General features: G+C 53.0%; 3 protein-coding genes across 3 annotated transcripts; 2 read left to right on the top strand and 1 right to left on the bottom strand.

The window, feature by feature from the left end:
* Positions 1 to 942: 942 nt before the first annotated feature.
* B0T23DRAFT_399285 (uncharacterized protein) lies at positions 943 to 6,922 on the bottom strand (the record flags this gene model as incomplete). Its single annotated transcript, XM_062838412.1, has 4 exons — positions 943 to 4,382; positions 5,424 to 5,726; positions 5,800 to 6,287; positions 6,366 to 6,922. The coding sequence occupies 4 exons, from the start codon at positions 6,920 to 6,922 to the stop codon at positions 943 to 945; spliced, it is 4,788 nt and encodes a 1,595-aa protein (XP_062689466.1).
* Positions 6,923 to 10,175: 3,253 nt separating this feature from the next.
* B0T23DRAFT_407785 (uncharacterized protein) lies at positions 10,176 to 12,142 on the top strand (the record flags this gene model as incomplete). Its single annotated transcript, XM_062839218.1, has 4 exons — positions 10,176 to 10,382; positions 10,482 to 10,857; positions 10,932 to 11,145; positions 11,272 to 12,142. 4 exons carry the CDS (start codon positions 10,176 to 10,178, stop codon positions 12,140 to 12,142), a joined length of 1,668 nt encoding a protein of 555 aa, XP_062689465.1.
* A 3,148-nt stretch (positions 12,143 to 15,290) lies between these two features.
* On the top strand, positions 15,291 to 17,223 carry B0T23DRAFT_407784 (general substrate transporter; the record flags this gene model as incomplete). Its single annotated transcript, XM_062839217.1, has 5 exons — positions 15,291 to 15,495; positions 15,609 to 15,788; positions 15,862 to 16,123; positions 16,189 to 16,784; positions 16,841 to 17,223. 5 exons carry the CDS (start codon positions 15,291 to 15,293, stop codon positions 17,221 to 17,223), a joined length of 1,626 nt encoding a protein of 541 aa, XP_062689464.1.
* Positions 17,224 to 17,582: the final 359 nt, after the last annotated feature.

The raw sequence follows: 17,582 nt of genomic DNA, 5'->3' as shown, positions 1-17,582 counted from the left end.
AATGCAGTATGGTCAACAGGTGGCAGGTGCTGTAGTTGTAGTCGCCGCCGACGGTTGTGTTGCTGATATCGAAGTCAAGCCGCCGCGGCAAACCACAGGCAGTCCACGCCTGGCTTCTTATGAGTCAAACGGCCCACGCGTGATGGATATGAAGCAATGACGCAAAGAAGGTTTGTCGAGGCTCGCTCAAATCCACGAGATGTTTGTGTTGGGCTACCTAGAGGTAGGTAGGTAGGTCGCGAGTCTGCGTCGATAAGTATGAGCACATTGAGAAGTGACTCGTTTGAGTAGAAGAAGGCGCAGCAACAGGCCTGTCAAGCTGAAATCTTGGTGGGGGGCAGAGCAAGTTGGGCAGAAACGACCAACGCCAATCATCTTGAGCCACGCAGGGTAAACATCCGTCCATTCATAGGTCGAGGCCACATCAATGAATGAAGAAATGGATGTCAATGGACGACAAGGAGAAAACCGAGCGGTTCATGTCGATGGGAATGGTACTCAAAAGGTGAGGCTGATTGGTGTAAGTTTTGAAGACGGAGACGAAAAAGCTCAGAAGACCCAAGTACCGACCCGAAACCGAGAGACAACAACCTGGGTTGGGCACGACTCATGAGCTCCTTCCGTCACGCAGGCAAGGCTCGGCAGTGACCACTGCCATAGGACGGGATTTCGCAAGGCAACCTCAACCAACAGCTTTCTCCGGGCAGTGATGTACACCCTCAGCAACGAAATATCCATGTTGCAAAAATGACACAACGCTACCTCTACAAAGTCAGCACCCTATTCGGTGCAATGCTTTTCCCGTCTCTTACTTCTAAAAACATAAACCATGTATCCCGACCATACCAGATCATATTGAACATAATAAAAGGTGCCCAAAATAAAACCATATAAGATCACAAAAAACACACACACCTTCTTAAACCATTACACCCAATCCTTTTACAGATATGATCCATACCCTGCGTACCTCCCTCTCTCCCTCGCCGGCATCGGCGGACACACCGGATTGCCTCCCGTGGCCGCCGGACCTCCCTTGGGAACATACCACTTGATCATCAACCTGCCCTCTCCCTTCCCTTCCCCCTTCTCCTTACCCTCACCTTTCTCATCATCCGACTCCTCTTTGACCAACTCCATCCTACATCTCAACATCCTGATAGCCTCATTGATCCTCTTAACCTTCATCTTGGCCTCACTCGTACTTGGACCATCCCGATCCTTCTCCTCCACCTCCCTCCAAACTATCAACTCCTTCAGATAGTCCGCCACACTCTTCCCTTCCTTATTCACCACATTGATATCCACCCCGCGACTCAGCGGCTTGATCAAATGGCCCAGACTCTTGAGCATTCTGCGATCTGGATCGGCGGCTAGGCCCTTTACAAGTATGGACAGCGCCGTGTCCTTGTTTTTGTTGAGCAGGGCCGGGTCGGCGCCGGCCTCGATGAGCGCACGGACCATGTCACTGCGCGTCTTGGCCTCGTCCTGCTGATTGGTGAGGGGCCATTTCTCCCGGATGGCCGGGTCGAGGTTGACGGCCTGGTGGAGGTAAGGGTTGAGCAGGGCGTGGGGGTTGCCGTGGATGGGTTGCTTGGAGAGCATGTACTTGACGACCTTGACATGGCCGTAGCAGATGGCGGTGTAGAGGGGGGGCAGGTAGGTGGTGGTGGTGGTGGTGGTGGTGGAGGTGGTGGTATCGGATGCTTTCTTTTCCAGCTGGTAAGGGCATGGCCGGTGGAGGTCGGCGCCGGCGTTGATGAGATGGGCAATCATGGGTTCCGAAAAGTGTAGCCGTCGGGGATTGCGGAGGATGTGCAGTAGGGCTTCTTCGAGCACGGCCTTGTCTCGAAGAACGGACGGCGCGACGGCGTGGACGGTGACGTTGACAAGCTCTATCATCAGCTTGTGCAGATCATGGTCAATGCTTTTCTTCATCAGTTTGGTCTTTTCCTCGAGCGTCAGGTCCATGCGATGGAGGCCACGCTTGCCAAGCTTTTCGGCTGCCGAGAAGCATTCTCCGTTCTCGGACCCTTTCTTGATCAGGTCGAATAAAAGGCTCTTGTCGGACGTGAGGTGATGAGAGCTGTCGATATCCAGAAGCAAGTCATACGAAGAGGCTGATTCAGGAGCCCCATACGTGGCGTAAATCCTGGGAGAGGTGGCTTCGGCTATCATTAGATAGAATTCTCGGAACTCCTTGGGGTCCAAATGCGAGCCAAGGGCGGGACCGTGGAATTGGACGAGGAGATCAGCAGCGCGGCCGTAATCCCATTTGAGTGCGTTCTTCAGGACGGGGGTCTTGTCCTTGGCGCGAATGCATGGGTCAATGCCAGCGTCGAACAGCAATCGGACGATGCTGCAGATGGCGTCTGTTGCCGCTCCTAGTTCGTAGGCTCTCCTGGGCCGGAAGACAAGGTGCAACGCGGTACGTCCCTTTGAGTCCTGATGGTTGACTGGAACGCCTGCCTCTAGGAGCAAACGCACAATTTCGGGCGCCTTGTCTGGCTTGGAACTCGATGGGAAGCACTCGGCAAACGTGGTCCAGGGCTCTTCGCCTAGTGGGTGATAAAGTGCGGCCATCAAGGCGTTTCGGCCATTTTTATCCTGGACAAGGGGATTGGCACCAGCCTTCAACAAGGCCCTGACAGCTGAGGTGACGTGAAACTGTGCAGCCATAAACAAAGGGGTTTCGCCATTGCCGTCGTCCCAGGTTTGATCAATGGGCGTGCCCGCAGCCAGAAGCCTTTCTATCAGGGCTACGCGTTCCAAGGCTGTCGGCTCCTCGGTTCTGGCCAGTCTGAAAGGTGCCGACCGAACTGATGGGTTTGAGTAGTAGTCGTCATCCTTTGGTCGAGGGGAGGTGCAGCATACGTGGAGAAGAGGGATCTTCTTGATGCCATCGCCAGCTTCCTCGTTTTCGTTATCCGCTTCTTCCAGGCGGTGTCGTCTCCCAAATGTCAGCTGATTGAACTCGAGCTGCTGCTTGACATCTGCACCCAGCTCAATGAGCTTCAGGGCGCGATCGTAATGGCCGAGGTAGCAAGCTTCGCCGAGGACCGTCGTCTTGGCCTTGAATTCCCACAGATCCACCTCAAACTCCTTGTCTATGTTGGCGCCCTGCTCAATCAGGTAGGGGACGATTGTGTCCCAATGGCCCTTGGCACAGGCAAAATACAGAGGCGTCAGGCCCATGTCGTCTTCGATATCGACCGTGGGCCAGGTGGCCTTGCCGGCTTTGACAATGTACTTGAGCATGTCGAGGTTTCCTATAGAAGCAGCTTGGTGGAGGATGGTGAAACCCAGATGACCCTTGGGGATATTGTTAAGGGCACCGCGCTCAATAAGAAACTTGGCAGTATCGAAACGCGCAAAGCACATGGCTAGGTGGACAGCCGGCCAATATGAAGCTTCCAGGTTCTCGCGCAGTGTGCCGGCCGCCTCGAGTTCGCGCGTCTCCCACAGCGAGAGGGGTGGGCGGCAGGAGCAGTACCACTCTGCCTCGAGATGGATGTTGGCACCGTGCTCCAGCAGCTTTTCGATGACGGCGTTATGGCCCTCCTTGGCAGCTATGTGTATGGGGGCACAGCGGCGGGTGATTCCCCTGGCTCGTATGTTGTGTACCCACTCCTCGACCTCGCTGTCCTCATCCATGAGGTCATCGTCATCCTCGTCGTCGTCGTCGTCGTCTTCTTCGTCATCGTCATTGAAGGGGTTGTGGTTGTGGTTGTGAACGGCTTGAAACAGGTTACCGAGAAAAGCGCCCACCAATCCTCCTCCTCCTGGTGGAGGGGGGAAGGGCATGGGATCATCAGGCTCCGAAAGAGGTTCAGTCTCGGAACCACTAAGTACTTGGGTTGGTTCGTTCTCCAACAGGTCGAGAAGGGGGTTCGCGGGGCCGGACAGGTTGTTGGGAGGGGGGTTGGGGCGGGGATCCCACGGGGCGCGCATGGTGCCCATGATATCGTGAAGGTCGCGGTAGAGCTCGGGGGTGGCCGAGTTGCTGTAGTTGGTGTTGGAGTGAGGGGGCCAGTTCCAGTCTTCAAAGTCCGAGTTCTCGTTGGGGGCGGCAGCGCGTTCGAGGATACAGACGAGTTCCCAGGCCTTGCGGGAGAGGACAAACTCGAAGAGGTAGTCTGGCTTGGCGCCGGCGCAAATGGCCTTGTCTACGGTGGACGGGACTCCATGTCGGGTAGCCCAGAGAAGGGGTTGAGGGTCGGTGCCGGGCTTGACAGCTCCGGTGTAGAGAATGTTGTTGATGATGCAGTAGAGCCGTTGATTTGTCCGGGCCAAGGCGGAGAGATCGCAAGCTTTGGGGAGGTGGGCGGCGATGAGGTAGATCAGCTCGGTTGGCAGATCAGGGAGTCGTGGAGGTGCCATGGCTGTTGGATTGTGTAGTATTATTCTAGGTCTCGAGAGGAAGAAACGAGGAGAAAAGTCGAGAAGATGGATGGATGGATGGATGGTCGAGCAAACGGATGGAAAACGACGGCGTACGGTGCTGTGGACAGTGTCCGTGTAAGTAGAGGTAGCGCCGGCGTTGTCACCACCTTAGGACTGCGCAGACGCAAGTAGGTACCTACCTACCTACCTAAGGTAGCTGAACCTCCAATGATGGTCCAAGGAGGACTGCCGCTCAGCCTCGATCAGAACTGGACTCGCTGCAGGAATGGGCAGGAATGGGCATCGGATCGGTGAAAGTCACAAGAGGGTCGCTTGATAGCCGCGAGAGGGGACCTGAGTAGGTAGGTGAGTGGAGAGAAGAGAAGTCGGACAACAAGACAGTAGTAGGTAGGTAGGTTGCTGAGATGGTTGACGGGATGGAATGGTACAATTGACTGTCTGACTGACTTTGGGAATTGGGATTGTCGAGTCCAAAGTTGGTTGGCTTCAAGTTAATTGTTAGTACGCGACGCGGGGTCCAGCCAGGGACTGCAGTGCCGTCCGTGGACACGCTAAAACTCGGTCAACTGTGCGAGCTCACGTGCTGAATCATCGTCGGACTCGCTTATCTTATCACTCTAACTTGGCTACGGCAAAAGTCATGGCATCGCTGTTAGTGCAGTGGTCCACTGAGAGGCCGCTGTAAGCAACTGCCCACTGTATCTCCCGACGTCATCATTTTCCACCAAAACACTGACGGGCAAACGGGCACCGGCATTGGACACTCGGCAAAAGCAACATCTCACCACAGTCTGCCCTTTCCTAGATTTTACGAAACGGTTCAACACTCTGCTTTACCTGACCGGTTTAGTATAAAGAGGAAGACCGGAAACCAGGATTGAAAAGGTACAAGACGCAAGAATCGGTATCCAGTCCATACAAACACACTACTTGATTGGTATCACGACATTACAAAGACTCATCCGTCGACGACTCAGTGTCCTCGGTCGACGACTCACTCTCTTCACTTGGCAACTCACACTCAATGATACTCTCCACGCCATTCCCAACCGGATAAAACCCGGTGATCTTGAGGCCAGCATCGCGCTCCAACAACTGCACCCACTCGTCCCTTGTCCTCTCCTTGGACGACACCAAGCACGACATCATGATATCCAACGAGGTGCTCTCCCAGCTTGCGCCCACGTCAGGGATTACGTTCTCGTTGATCAACAAGCGCGAGTAGCCCGGCTTCATGGCCGCCTTGACGTTTTCCAGAATGGGGATGCACTGATGATCCGGCCAGTCGTGCAGGACCGAATGCATGTAGTACGCGCGAGCTCCTATGATCCATCATATTAGTACCTTGTCCATGCAACCGACCATTCCAGGACAAGAAAATGAATGGAAACTCACCCTTAACCGGCTGCTCCGTCAAAAAGTCATACGCCATCCTCTCAATACTCGCATCCAATTCGTCCTCCTTCACCTGCGCCACCACGGGCTCCAGATCCTGCAGGACCAGTCTTCCCTTCGCTTCCGGAAAGGCATCCCTGAATTTCTGCAAATCATGCCCGATACTCCCGCCAATATCCACCAACAACGCCGCCGTCTCATCCTCGTCATCGAAACCCTCAAGCAGGCGCTCCCCCACGGGATAAAAGCCCTCGTCCACCCACGTGGGCCGGCCAAAGGCGTACGACCCCATGTGCGTGTTGAACTGGGCCCCCATGGGCGCATATGCCGGGTCATGGCACAGCTCAAAAAAGTTCTTGGGGGTGTCGAAGGCGAACTGCGTGTTACTGTTGGTGATGGAAGTCGGGGTGGTGAGGTTGGTGGACTTGAGGTAGGAAGGGAACGAGGCCGTGCAGCGGAGGACGCCGCCCGTGTTACCTGGTCCCGTGCTTTTCGGGGTGTCAGCTTCAGCCAGATGAGAAAAGGGGAGGGATATAAGAAGAAATAGGGATAAGAAAGAAACTCACAACAAAGGGTACGCAGCCCCCAAAGTCGGGATCGCCAGCGCTTTACTAAAGTTGGTCGGCTTATACTCGTCCTTGCCCGTCTCAATCACATGGCCCATGGCAGCCACGTGCTTCAGCAGTCGGGCCAGGTATGCCGCCTCAAACCCCGTGGCCGCAGCAATGTCCGCCACGCGCTTCGGTCGGTCGTCTCGCCCGAGGTAGGCCCACACGCCCGTGTCGACGCCGACCGACAAGGTGGACATGCAGACCGTGTCGGCCCAGCACTGCCGGAGCATGGTCTCGCGCGGGCTTTCGAGTGCCAACACGAGGGCCCGCGCGGACGAGAGGAGGGCGAGCCGCGTGCCGTCATCTGAGGGGGACGAGACGGCCGCGATGCCTTGAGTGAAGATGGCGGAGAGGAGAGAGGGTACCGCAGAGAGATCGTTGGGGCGGTTGATGATGGCTGGGTCGATGGGTTGGGGTTCTGATACGGGAGCAACGGAGACGGAAGACGTGGACTTTTTGGTGCGGTGGCCGGCGGTGCGGTCGCGGGTGGGGGGTTGGACGGATACGGCCATTGTGAAGGTGGTGGTTTGGTGTGTCACTTACGACGAATGGCTGGGAATAAAGTGGATGGGCTCAAGGACTCACCTTTGGAGGGTGAGACGTGATGGGAGATATATCTGGATCATGAACAACGAAATAGGAGGTGTGGTCTTTGCCGGTCTCCGAACACCAAGCTTCATGCAGTTGGCTTGCTCTGGACCTTTGTTTCCACTGCATTGGGATGGCAACGCAAGAGGTCGAGATCTCTCACTCAAACGCTACCTCCGATAACACGGATACCACCCCGGCCATGTGGGCTTGTTCATCCATGTGTGGCTCAACCCGATGGCGTTCACACGCATCGCTGTCCTTGTCTGTCACCCAGCAGCGAAGGGCAGTAATCTCAATAATCGAGTGTCGCAGAGTCTGGACTTTTGCATGGTTGGACCGAATGGTGGCGCTACCTGTCAATATATGGAAAACAACACTACAGGCCCAGGGCCCCTGAGAAGTCCGGAAAGTGGGAGCTGGCTTGAAATTCTGGATGCCTCAGACTTTGACTCTCAGGGTCAATGTTTGCGATTGATGCTACGGAGGGGCATGTTTATGATCGAGATACGAGTTTCCTGCAACTTACCTTCCCAAAACTCGACTGCATGAACGAAGCAACCAAAATCCAACAAAGGCCGCTCTTGTCTTTGGAAGGGACCTGCAGAAGACGAAAGCGAATAACCAGTGACGGAGGAGGTTCTTCCCTTTCCCGCAAAGTCAACAATGAGGCAAGTGTAGCGAGCGTGGTTGCGGTCGTTGCAACCGACGACCCTAGTCCATCCAATCGGAACAACTTATTTACACGGACGAACGAATCGAAGGAACGAACAGCTATGTCGCACAGTGTGCTTATAAGGGTTGGGGTAGTAGGCAAAACGGTGCTGCATGCCACTTGTCGTTCGATTGTTCAGTCATATAAACTTCATGCGAACAACGACAAGGGCGATAAATGGTCGACCAGGTGGTATCAGCAACAATCTAGAGTGTCATCGCGCCGGCGGCATTTTTACCGAGAAACCTTCCGAGAACAATCCATCGAACGAAGGCCCCTTGTGAGCTGCCATTCCCAAGTCTGGTGCTTCAAAAGTCGAACAGTCATTTGTGGCTTGACCTAGATGCCCGAATTCTATGGTCAGGTACAAACTTCAATTTCTCTTTCACCGCCCCAATTTATGCTCTCGTTTTCCCAGTGTGTCCCATGTTTGAAGTTACTTTTCGAGTGTTCAAGCTTGTTGGTTTTCAAAGTTCCATCACCCCAGCTCGGAGAGCATCTTTTCACGTCTCTGTGATACCCTCGCTGACGCCCATTTACCGTCCCAGAGTGAAGCCACGGCTCTTGGCCCCTTGGGATCCAACTTCTCAGGCACTGCCCTGCCCGGCCGCGGATATTTATGGGCCTGACAGCGGCAGCACCCGTGCCGCACTGTACCGGATGCCACTTCCGGCCATGTCGAAACCGGCTCGGGTTTAAAATTAGGTCCTGTCCTGCTCCCATTCCACCAACAGCACCGCCAGCGCCAGGCTCGCGATCCCGGTACGCCATTCTGCTACGCGCTCCGTTAACACCTTATCACTAAAATCGGAACCGCAAATCGTTGCCGGATGGAATGGACTGCCATCAGGTCACATCAAGGTGTGTGTGGAAATTCGGCGGAATATTCTCCCATTGGCTTTGTTGGTGAGGAGGGCTTCGTGGACGTGAACCAACCGGAAAAAAATAAACAGACAGAGACTGAAACCTCGCGGAACGTGGTCATTCATGCCGATAAGGTTCGAAAAAGCAAGCAACTTCCTCAAGGAATCCATCAACGTCGTGGCAAGGGCCATGTCGTACTTGTGTCAAGGGTCGTGTCGTACTCGTGTTGCCGGCGATGTTCTGATGTGCAGTTCGGATTTTACATGCCCCTCCAGCAGAATTGTCGAGTTTCAGACGATGAGAAAGAGGAAGGGCGAACCGAGGTAGGTAGCATTCTGATTCGAAAGCAGAAAGAGAGACCCAGAATTTGTTTGTTTTTGGTTCTGCGAGTAGGAAGGGGGCTGGAGTTCATGTTGCTTTTGATGGCACCACTGCACCCAGAGGATTCCTTTCTAGAACGACTTGTTCAAGGGACCATTCCTTGTCAATACCTAACCTGGTATTCAAAACTTCCGGCAAATTTCTTCCGTTTGCCGCGAGGACACGAACTCTCCAACTTTTTGTCACGCCTGGGCCACACGCCGCTTCCCTGGATGTTCCAGTTGGGAAGAACGGCGAAAAGAAATGGTAGACACGATCTCCACCAGAGGGATTGACTCCGTTCCTAGTCTCGGTTTCGGTCTCGGACCGTTAGCGAGAGTGAACCCGTGGATACCTGTACAATGGCTCACGATGGGAACCGTGAAGAAACTGGATCTGGGGTAAATTCCCACTCGAACCCTCCTCCCTTCCTTACATACCTCCATTCCCCGGATCACCGGCCGTACCAGGGCAACCAAGTCGCCCACCGTATCTACGCCAATGAACGGATCGATGATCAGTCCAGGCATCAGTCCAACCGGCGTGGGGTGATGGCCTATCTCCGGCGACTCTTATCATCAAATAACCCCCCAACAACATAAAGTTAGGCCACTTCATAAGGCTCAGCCAGTCACCTGAAGAAGAAGACGAAGGATGCCTGAACCCTTCTCGCACCCCAGAACAGACCAGTGACCAGTGACCAAAGCAGGACAGGCCCCTACGGACTCAGCTTCATGCTTTAAGGTTGTCTTCATCTAATTACCTGCAGGTACCAGGGGTTCACCACCTGTTTCTGGTTACAGAGAAGTGGGTTCCGGATGTCTTCTGTTCGGTCGGTTGGATTGAGGAATCGAGATCCAAGGTTACACTCTGATTCTCTCAAGTCCCAACGATCGTTCGCAAGAGAACCCTCAAAAGAGAAAGGTGAAGACCATTGTCATGAGAGAAACAACAACAGAAAAAGCAAGCTGGAAATATAGGTACTCTATTATTCAGTCACTGCATGAGAGTTGACAATGGCGAATAAACACCACATGGATGCCTTTCTGTCACAAGGCCTCTTCATACATCTGGCCAGGCGCCTCCCAAGACCTGCTTGAGACATCAACATGATGGAAATGGAATGACATAAGACACGACTACCTAAGCAAACACTCGTTCACGAACAATACCTCCCTTCCATCTGTGCTACAAGACACCCAGACAGTCATTCGTTTATTCATTCATTCGTTACAGCCATGGCTGACTCAGTATCAGCTTCGCCAGCCTTTGCACACCAAGGGCCGTCTGAGGCGTACATGCAGGCCAATAAGGGCCCAGGAGTCATAGCCGTCATCACCACCATCGTGGCCATCAGCACCGTCTTTGTGTTTGCCCGTCTCTTTGTGCGGACGAGGATACTGGGAAAAGTGGAGGTGGATGATTGTTTGATCCTTCTTGGATTAGTGAGTCTCTCTCCTTTCTTTCTACCGCATCTGATCTGCCAGTCATCACCACACCTCATCCAAGACTAACATGACACTCTTACTAACTACCTACGGCAGGCATGTGCGTGGATCTGCGTCGGCATGACCATCGCCTCGGTGTACCATGGTTTCGGCAGGCACTTTGACGTTTTACCCCTTGATGGAAAACAGCAGATGATCAAATGGGCCTTCTTCAGCTTCACGCCCAGCATCCTCGCCTTCACCATTCCCAAGTTCGCCGTCGTGACTCTGCTGACGCGGCTACTGAACCCGGCCCGGTGGCATCGTGTTTTTCTCTGGTTGCTGGTCAGCACTTGCCAGGTGGCTATCCTTGGCTGCGCCGTCATTTTGTTTGCCCAGTGCACGCCCTCGCGGGCACAATGGGACTTCTCGATTACCAATGTCAAGTGCTGGAGTCCGTGGTTGTTGGTGAGGTATTCGATGGTTGCTGGATGTAAGTGCAAGTGCCTCTAATGACTGAAGATTAGACTGAGACGAAAAAGTTCAACTCACCTTTTCTGTCCACAGGTTTCTCCGCCTTGACGGATCTTTACCTCGCCGTTTACCCCACCATCGTCCTCTTCAAACTGCAGATCAACAACAAGAAGAAGATCGCCCTCTGCTCCGCCCTGAGCATCGGATCCGTCTCGGCAATCGTGTCCCTCTACAAATCCACTCGTCTCCCTTCGCTCGCCGGAGCTGATTTCTCCTGGGATACCACCGATCTGGTCATCTGGTCCCTGTAAGCTTTATTCAATTTCCTCTGAGAAACCCTTTGAACCACTTCCCGCTTCCACGATTTCCTTCCCAATCAGTGACCGCCCCGTTCCACTCCTCCTGTCATATCTCACTAACCTCTACCCCACAGCATCGAAGGCAGCACCATCATCATCGCCTCCTGCATTCCCCTCCTCCAACCCCTTCTCGACGTCCTCATGGGCCGCCGCACCCTCTGCAGCACCCCCCGATCAGGCGGCTACAACAATTCCAGCGGAGGAGGCCACGGAGTCTATTACGGGGGTCGTCGGCACACTCACTTGTCAACCACGCGGGACAGCTACCACAAGCAATTATGGTCCAAGTCCAGATCTCCCAAATCCACCGTTGACGATGTGGAACTCCAAGCCGGCGGCGGCGCCTCCATGTCCATGTCCATGTCCAAGAACATAAAGTCACCAAAGAATGCTGCGGAACTACAAGATGATGATGACTTGCTGGTCGTGACGACGCCGGCAACGGCAGCCGAGTCAGAGACTTATTTTGCTGTTGAAGTGGGAGTCGGAGGAGACATGGGGGATGGGTTACGGTATAGTCATGATGCAAAGGCCGAAAGTCAGGAGAGTATCTTGATTTTGATGGGTCATCGTGGGCAGGACATGGAGGATCACAATGGGCTTGAGCATGATGACGAGGGAAATGGACAGTTGCAGCCGCAAATGCGCACAGGGAATCATGGAATGGTAGATGACAGAACACGGTCCTCGGTGGCGACGATGATGTCGGGGGTCGTGATTTCGCAGGGGCAGGGGCTTGAGACGGAGCCTGCTGGTGGTGGTGGAAGGGGGGTTATCTCTCGTACTCCCACTCCGATGGGAATGATCATGAGGACGCAAGAGGTTACGATGACGGTGGAACAGACGACGCAAGGTGGTGGTGGTGGGTTTGATGCTGGGCATGGTACGGGTGGTGGTGGTGATATGCCTGCTTACCCTGCTAGGACGGCGAGTTTGAGGTGGTAACCTCGAAGCTCAGAGAGATATGTACGAAGGAAGTGGAAGGAAGGCATTGTGGAAGAGATAGGTCATGGCTTGAAGCTGTTGACCGCATTCTGTTGTGAAAAAGAAAAGAAGGTTGGAGGAGAGAGGAAAGGTGGTGAGACCAGGAAGAACATGGTTTGGGAAAAAGGTCTGGAAAGGCAAAAGCTCCCTCCCAGAACGCAGGCGCTGGCGACCAAAAAAAAGATGGGATCCAGGGTACCTCTGTGAGAAAAGTACCTTGTGTTTTGGAAGGGTAAGGCACGACGGATGATGACGAAAAAAAACATAGAGGTACCTTCAGAGGAGGATTGGCGGTTTTCTTTGTTCGTTTTGTTTGTTCATGTACATATGTACTACAACTTTGCTTTTACCTGTACTCATGTGCAGAGATGTCTGCATCGCGCAACAAATGTCGAGCACTCTTCAGACTCAATGACCTCGACCGATAGTGACGCTTGATGCTGAATCCGATTTCACATTTTTAGATGTCAATTCCATCGCCTCGCTCTTCTCAATGGAATCTTGGTCAGATCATCGTCCATCCCTCACCGGCGATTCTTCCAATCTGACTCCCGATTTTAACTAGAGAACCAACAGTGGATGAACTCCTGTAGCCCTGTCCCACACCACCTCGGCTGCCAGGCATTTTAGCAAGCACAGAATCGTGCCTCCTACCTACCTCTATTGATGAGTCCTCCTTGGCTTCCTCTTGGCTCGCAACAAATCATTCGCGTCGTTATCCAAGTCCCTATGATCTGGATCAAGGGAAGAGAGGTAGAGGTAGGTACCTATTTCGTCTAACAAAGGTATCACAACTGATAAATAAAGAATGAAGAATGCGAGTTCATATCTTGTCCCAAACCGCTGGAACGGAACTCTCAACTCCATTGCTACGCTGCTTTAGGCTTCACGCCGTACCTTAGATATACACCTCGTGAGATGAGAGGAAGACTTCAAATCCATGTGATATCCAACATAACCCAGTCCGGGATTGCTGGGTTTTGAAGGTTAAAGTGTCAAACCTGGTGCTTTCTGCCGTGTAGCGTGTAACATAATCTCAACCCGCAGTCCCATTGACTCCGTTAGCATTATTTAACCCGGTTCGGCCCTTGATCATGACAAGGTCTTCATATCAACCTAGCTGAGCCACTCATATCACCACAGCCTTCAGTCTCTTCACATGCATCTTCCCTTCTAAATTCGGTCCCGGAGGAAGGGGGATCGACCTGGTAGCCAAGCCTGAGACCATCAACGTCGGTTCCAGCATCCCAACATATGCAGTCTAGGTAAAGTTCGTAGACCAAACGCGGAGAAGCACAAGAGATGAAAAGATGAGAGTGTGGAACATGCATAATGGCTGTTAAGATGCCAAAGTACACTACGGTGTAAGTAGGTTGGCGTGGTAGTATTATGCAGAGGTAGTATCTGAACGTCTGAGTGTTGTCTTTGATGACTGGATGGGCGTATGTAACGGGGAACTCGGGATAGAGTCGAGACTTGGCAAGTATATAAGCCAGCCATCCCTACCTACCTTCCAAGATTCTCATGAAGTGCCTGCTATCTCTAGACTTCCTGTCATCTTACTTTCCCACAAGAGCAAAGAGCAAAGACAAACCACCCCCAGACGAACCTTTAAGTGTGGAACCGCCTTCCGATCGACTTTGAAAGGTACCTAATACTTGACTTGACGCCCACGAGCGACACATTTCGTCCTGTCAGACCATCCAGATCAGTAGAATTCTCCTGAGCGTGCTGCAATGGTCCGCCTAACCGTGTTTCGTAATTCGTTAATCCTTCCTTCCTTCCTTCTTGCCCGCTCTTTCTTCAATCGCCACATCTCTTACTCCAACCCTCGACCCTCGACCCTCATTCGAACCCCGAAACATGCCCTGCTGACAGGTTACCTCCAGGTTACCTCACAAACCATAGGGCTTGGCTCCCGTTCTCCTCTCCTTGGAGTTCTTGGCCTCCCTACCTAGGGTAGGTATGTTCCAGTTCAGTACCTAGGTAGGTAAACAAGTTCACATTGGCTCGCATGTGAACTCACTCCACCAATCTTCCTACATACACCTCCATCTCTGTCATTCTCGAAAAAGGAAGGAAGGGTCCAATATAATCGAATCCAAAAAGACGCTAACGGATGAAATAGCCTCTATCCCGGCTTGGTACCTGCACATGTGAGTACACTATGTACATGGTATTTATCCGGGGAAGCCTTTCTGTCAAATCCCACTCCCCTTCCCCTCCCTTTTTTCCTTGTCAGGCCGTCCGTCGTCCAATCCGCTATTTAGCTTGGCCGTCAGCCTTTCCATTCTACCCCATCCCACCCCAGACCTCCATGAAATGCCAAGCGCTCGGTACATGCAAAACAGGGACGTTACCTCAGAATGGGCATGTAAATCATGGGGTAATGTAAGACGACCCGGCGGCGGCACATGTGCAACATTAACACAGCCGTCTCATTGGTCATCTTCGACCGGATAGAGTTAGGCACCTCAGGCTGTCAACCCGACAATGGTTTTCCCCCGCCTAGTATCTCCGGAAGAGGTTAGAGTAAAGTTGGGGAACTCGAGACTTGGTGTGGTAGTGTGTGGGGGAACAACCATCATGATTCGTTTACACTCTAGTGCGGTACCGAATTAGTCTTTCCGTGTTCCATCCCCGCACACGAACGAACGAACGAGGTGTGCCATACCTTAAGGATACGGTGATCCGTGATTGTAGATATGTTGTCTACATTCTACCAGGGATGGAATAATGGGGTAACAGGGTACATGGTGATCCCCCGGACGGCTCGATATTGCATGTAGGTAGGTAGGTAGGGTTCGCGCGGAGTTGTAACCTATCACATCCCATGGTTTGACGACTCGAGAAGGTAGGGTATTATTCCCAGGCAGCCGGTCCATGGTTCGAAGTCCATTCATACATAGATAGACTACCTGCTGCCATCCAGACAGATAGACTCTTGTCCCCTCTGCTCTCTTGCTTTGTTCCCAACCATACTTCGCCAACCTTGGGCAACTCAAACCTCCTCCTGCTCCTCCTCCTGCTCCTCCACTTCTCCTACAAACAGCACTCCCTACATTACCAGCAGCAGTAGAAAGACCAACATCAACAATCATTTCCCAAAATGGGCGGTGCAGGCGGTGACTTCGGGGGTTCCGACCCCGTCATCTCCCGCCTCGCCAAAGAGGACCCAATCCCATGGTACAAGAAACCCAACCTGCGATTCCTCTACTTTATGCTTTTCCCGACATGTATGGGCATCGAGTTGACGTCGGGGTTTGATTCCCAGATGATCAACGCCCTGCAGATTTTGGAGTCGTGGATCCAGTGTAAGTCTTCATCCTCATTGTTCCTCCTACTCGTTCTGGCCTTCTGTCAGCGCCATGCGATACATGGACATGGTGCCGTTCTGGTTCCTTCCTTGCTAATCACAGTATTGCAGACTTCGACAACCCGCAGGGAGCTCTCAAAGGCATCATCAGCGCAGCGTACTCTCTTGGTGCCATTCTGTCTCTTCCCCTGGTACCTATCATCAACGACAGGTTCGGTCGAAGATGGTCTATTGCTCTTGGCTCAATCGTCATGATTGTGGGCGCCATCATTCAGGGGTTTTCCCAACATGGTAAGCACCTATATACCTCTCTCTCTGCCGTAAATACCACAAAAACGCCAACACTGACCGCCGCCAACAACAGTCGGCATGTACATCGTCGCCCGTATGATTCTCGGCTTCGGCATCCCCACCTGCATCGTCTCCGGCTCCTCCCTTATCGGCGAACTTGCCTACCCGAAAGAACGTCCCGTCTTGACCTCGCTCTTCAACGTGTCCTATTTCGTCGGCCAAATCGTTGCTGCCGCCATTGTCTTTGGCACCAACAGCATCGCGAGCAATTGGGGCTGGAGAATCCCATCCCTTCTCCAGATTTGCCCTTCACTGCTTCAACTTGCCTTTGTCTTGTACGTCTTGAGTCATGCGTCTTGTTGGCCAGAGAACGAGAATTCGCTGACTTGAGGAAATGCAGCTTCATCCCCGAGAGTCCCCGCTGGCTAATCACCAAGGACCGCTCTCAAGAAGCCCACGACATTCTGAAAAAGTACCACGGAGAAATGGAGCGCGGTGAGGAATTCGTGGCCGCCGAGTTCGCCCAGATGCAAGCCGTCATCCGTCTCGAATACGAAACCGTCTCCAAGAGCTCGTGGATGGATCTCCTTCGGACCTCGGGCATGCGCAAGCGTCTTCTCATCTCGTCCATGCTCGGTCTCTTCACCCAATGGTCCGGCAATACTCTCATCTCCTACTTCCTCGGCGACCTCCTCAAGATGATTGGCTTCACTGAGTCGACCTTTATCCAAAAGATCAACGTCTCCATCGCCTGTTGGAGTTTGTTTTGCGGCGTGACCGTTTCGCTCCTTGTCACCCGTATCAGACGTCGTATCATGTACATGGCTTGCACCATCAGCTTGCTGCTGTGCTATATCGCATGGACTGTCTCCATGGAGCGCGCCATGACAGGCAAGGCGAATGGGACACCCAACAACGGGGCGAACATCGCCACCCTCTTCTTCATCTACATGTACTCGCCGTGCTATAACATGGGTTACAACGCCCTGACCTACAGTAAGTTGAACCCCCATGTCCTGTTCAGAGGTCAATATCACTAATTCAAAGGGCAGCTTACATGGTGGAAGTCTGGCCGTATGCCGAGCGCTCCCGTGGTATTGCCGTCTTCCAGCTCTTTGGTCGTCTGGCCGGCTTCTTCACCACCTTTGTCAACCCCATCGGTCTCAAGAACGTTGGCTGGAAGTACCTCATTTCGTACTGCTGCTGGCTCGCATTCGAGGTCTGCTTCGTCTACTTTATGTTCCCTGAAACCATGGGTCGGACGCTCGAAGAGCTTACCTTTATGTTTGAGGGTGAGGACCTTCAGAGACAGGCCAATGCCGCTGCCGAGAAGGTGGTCAACCACACTGAGCATGACACGACTGGCCTTGGTAGGCGCAGCACCAACGAAAACAAGCTGGGCGGCTCGGCTGAGGTAAAGGAGCATGTCCCTTGATTGAGTTTTGGATGGTGAACGTGGAGTTCTGTGTCGGCTTAGGAAGCATCTTGGATCTTTGTGAAGTGTTGGGTATCTGTAGTAGGACACCTACGACGTCGTGTGCCGGCATAGAACGGAAGCATTTCTCCTTTTATGTGTTAAATGTGATCTCATCTTCGAGGAAATGAAATAATTTCGACCCGCATCTGTCGAAAGCGTAAAGCCGAAACCCTATGTGTCTTCGCGTTGGTACCTTGTTAGCCATACCCATTCTTTTGAGCGATCGATGAACCATTGCTTGTACTTGTGCAACTGCGAGTATTGTTGCAGACTCTCCATCTGTTGGCGATACAGCGACTTGCCCGGGGCCATGCGCT

Source organism: Neurospora hispaniola, assembly GCF_033458365.1.
Source record: "Neurospora hispaniola strain FGSC 10403 chromosome Unknown B0T23scaffold_8, whole genome shotgun sequence".
Classification (NCBI taxonomy): Eukaryota; Fungi; Ascomycota; class Sordariomycetes; order Sordariales; family Sordariaceae; genus Neurospora; species Neurospora hispaniola.
Note: the sequence above shows the minus strand (reverse complement) of the source record. Positions and strands in the feature narration are given on the sequence as shown.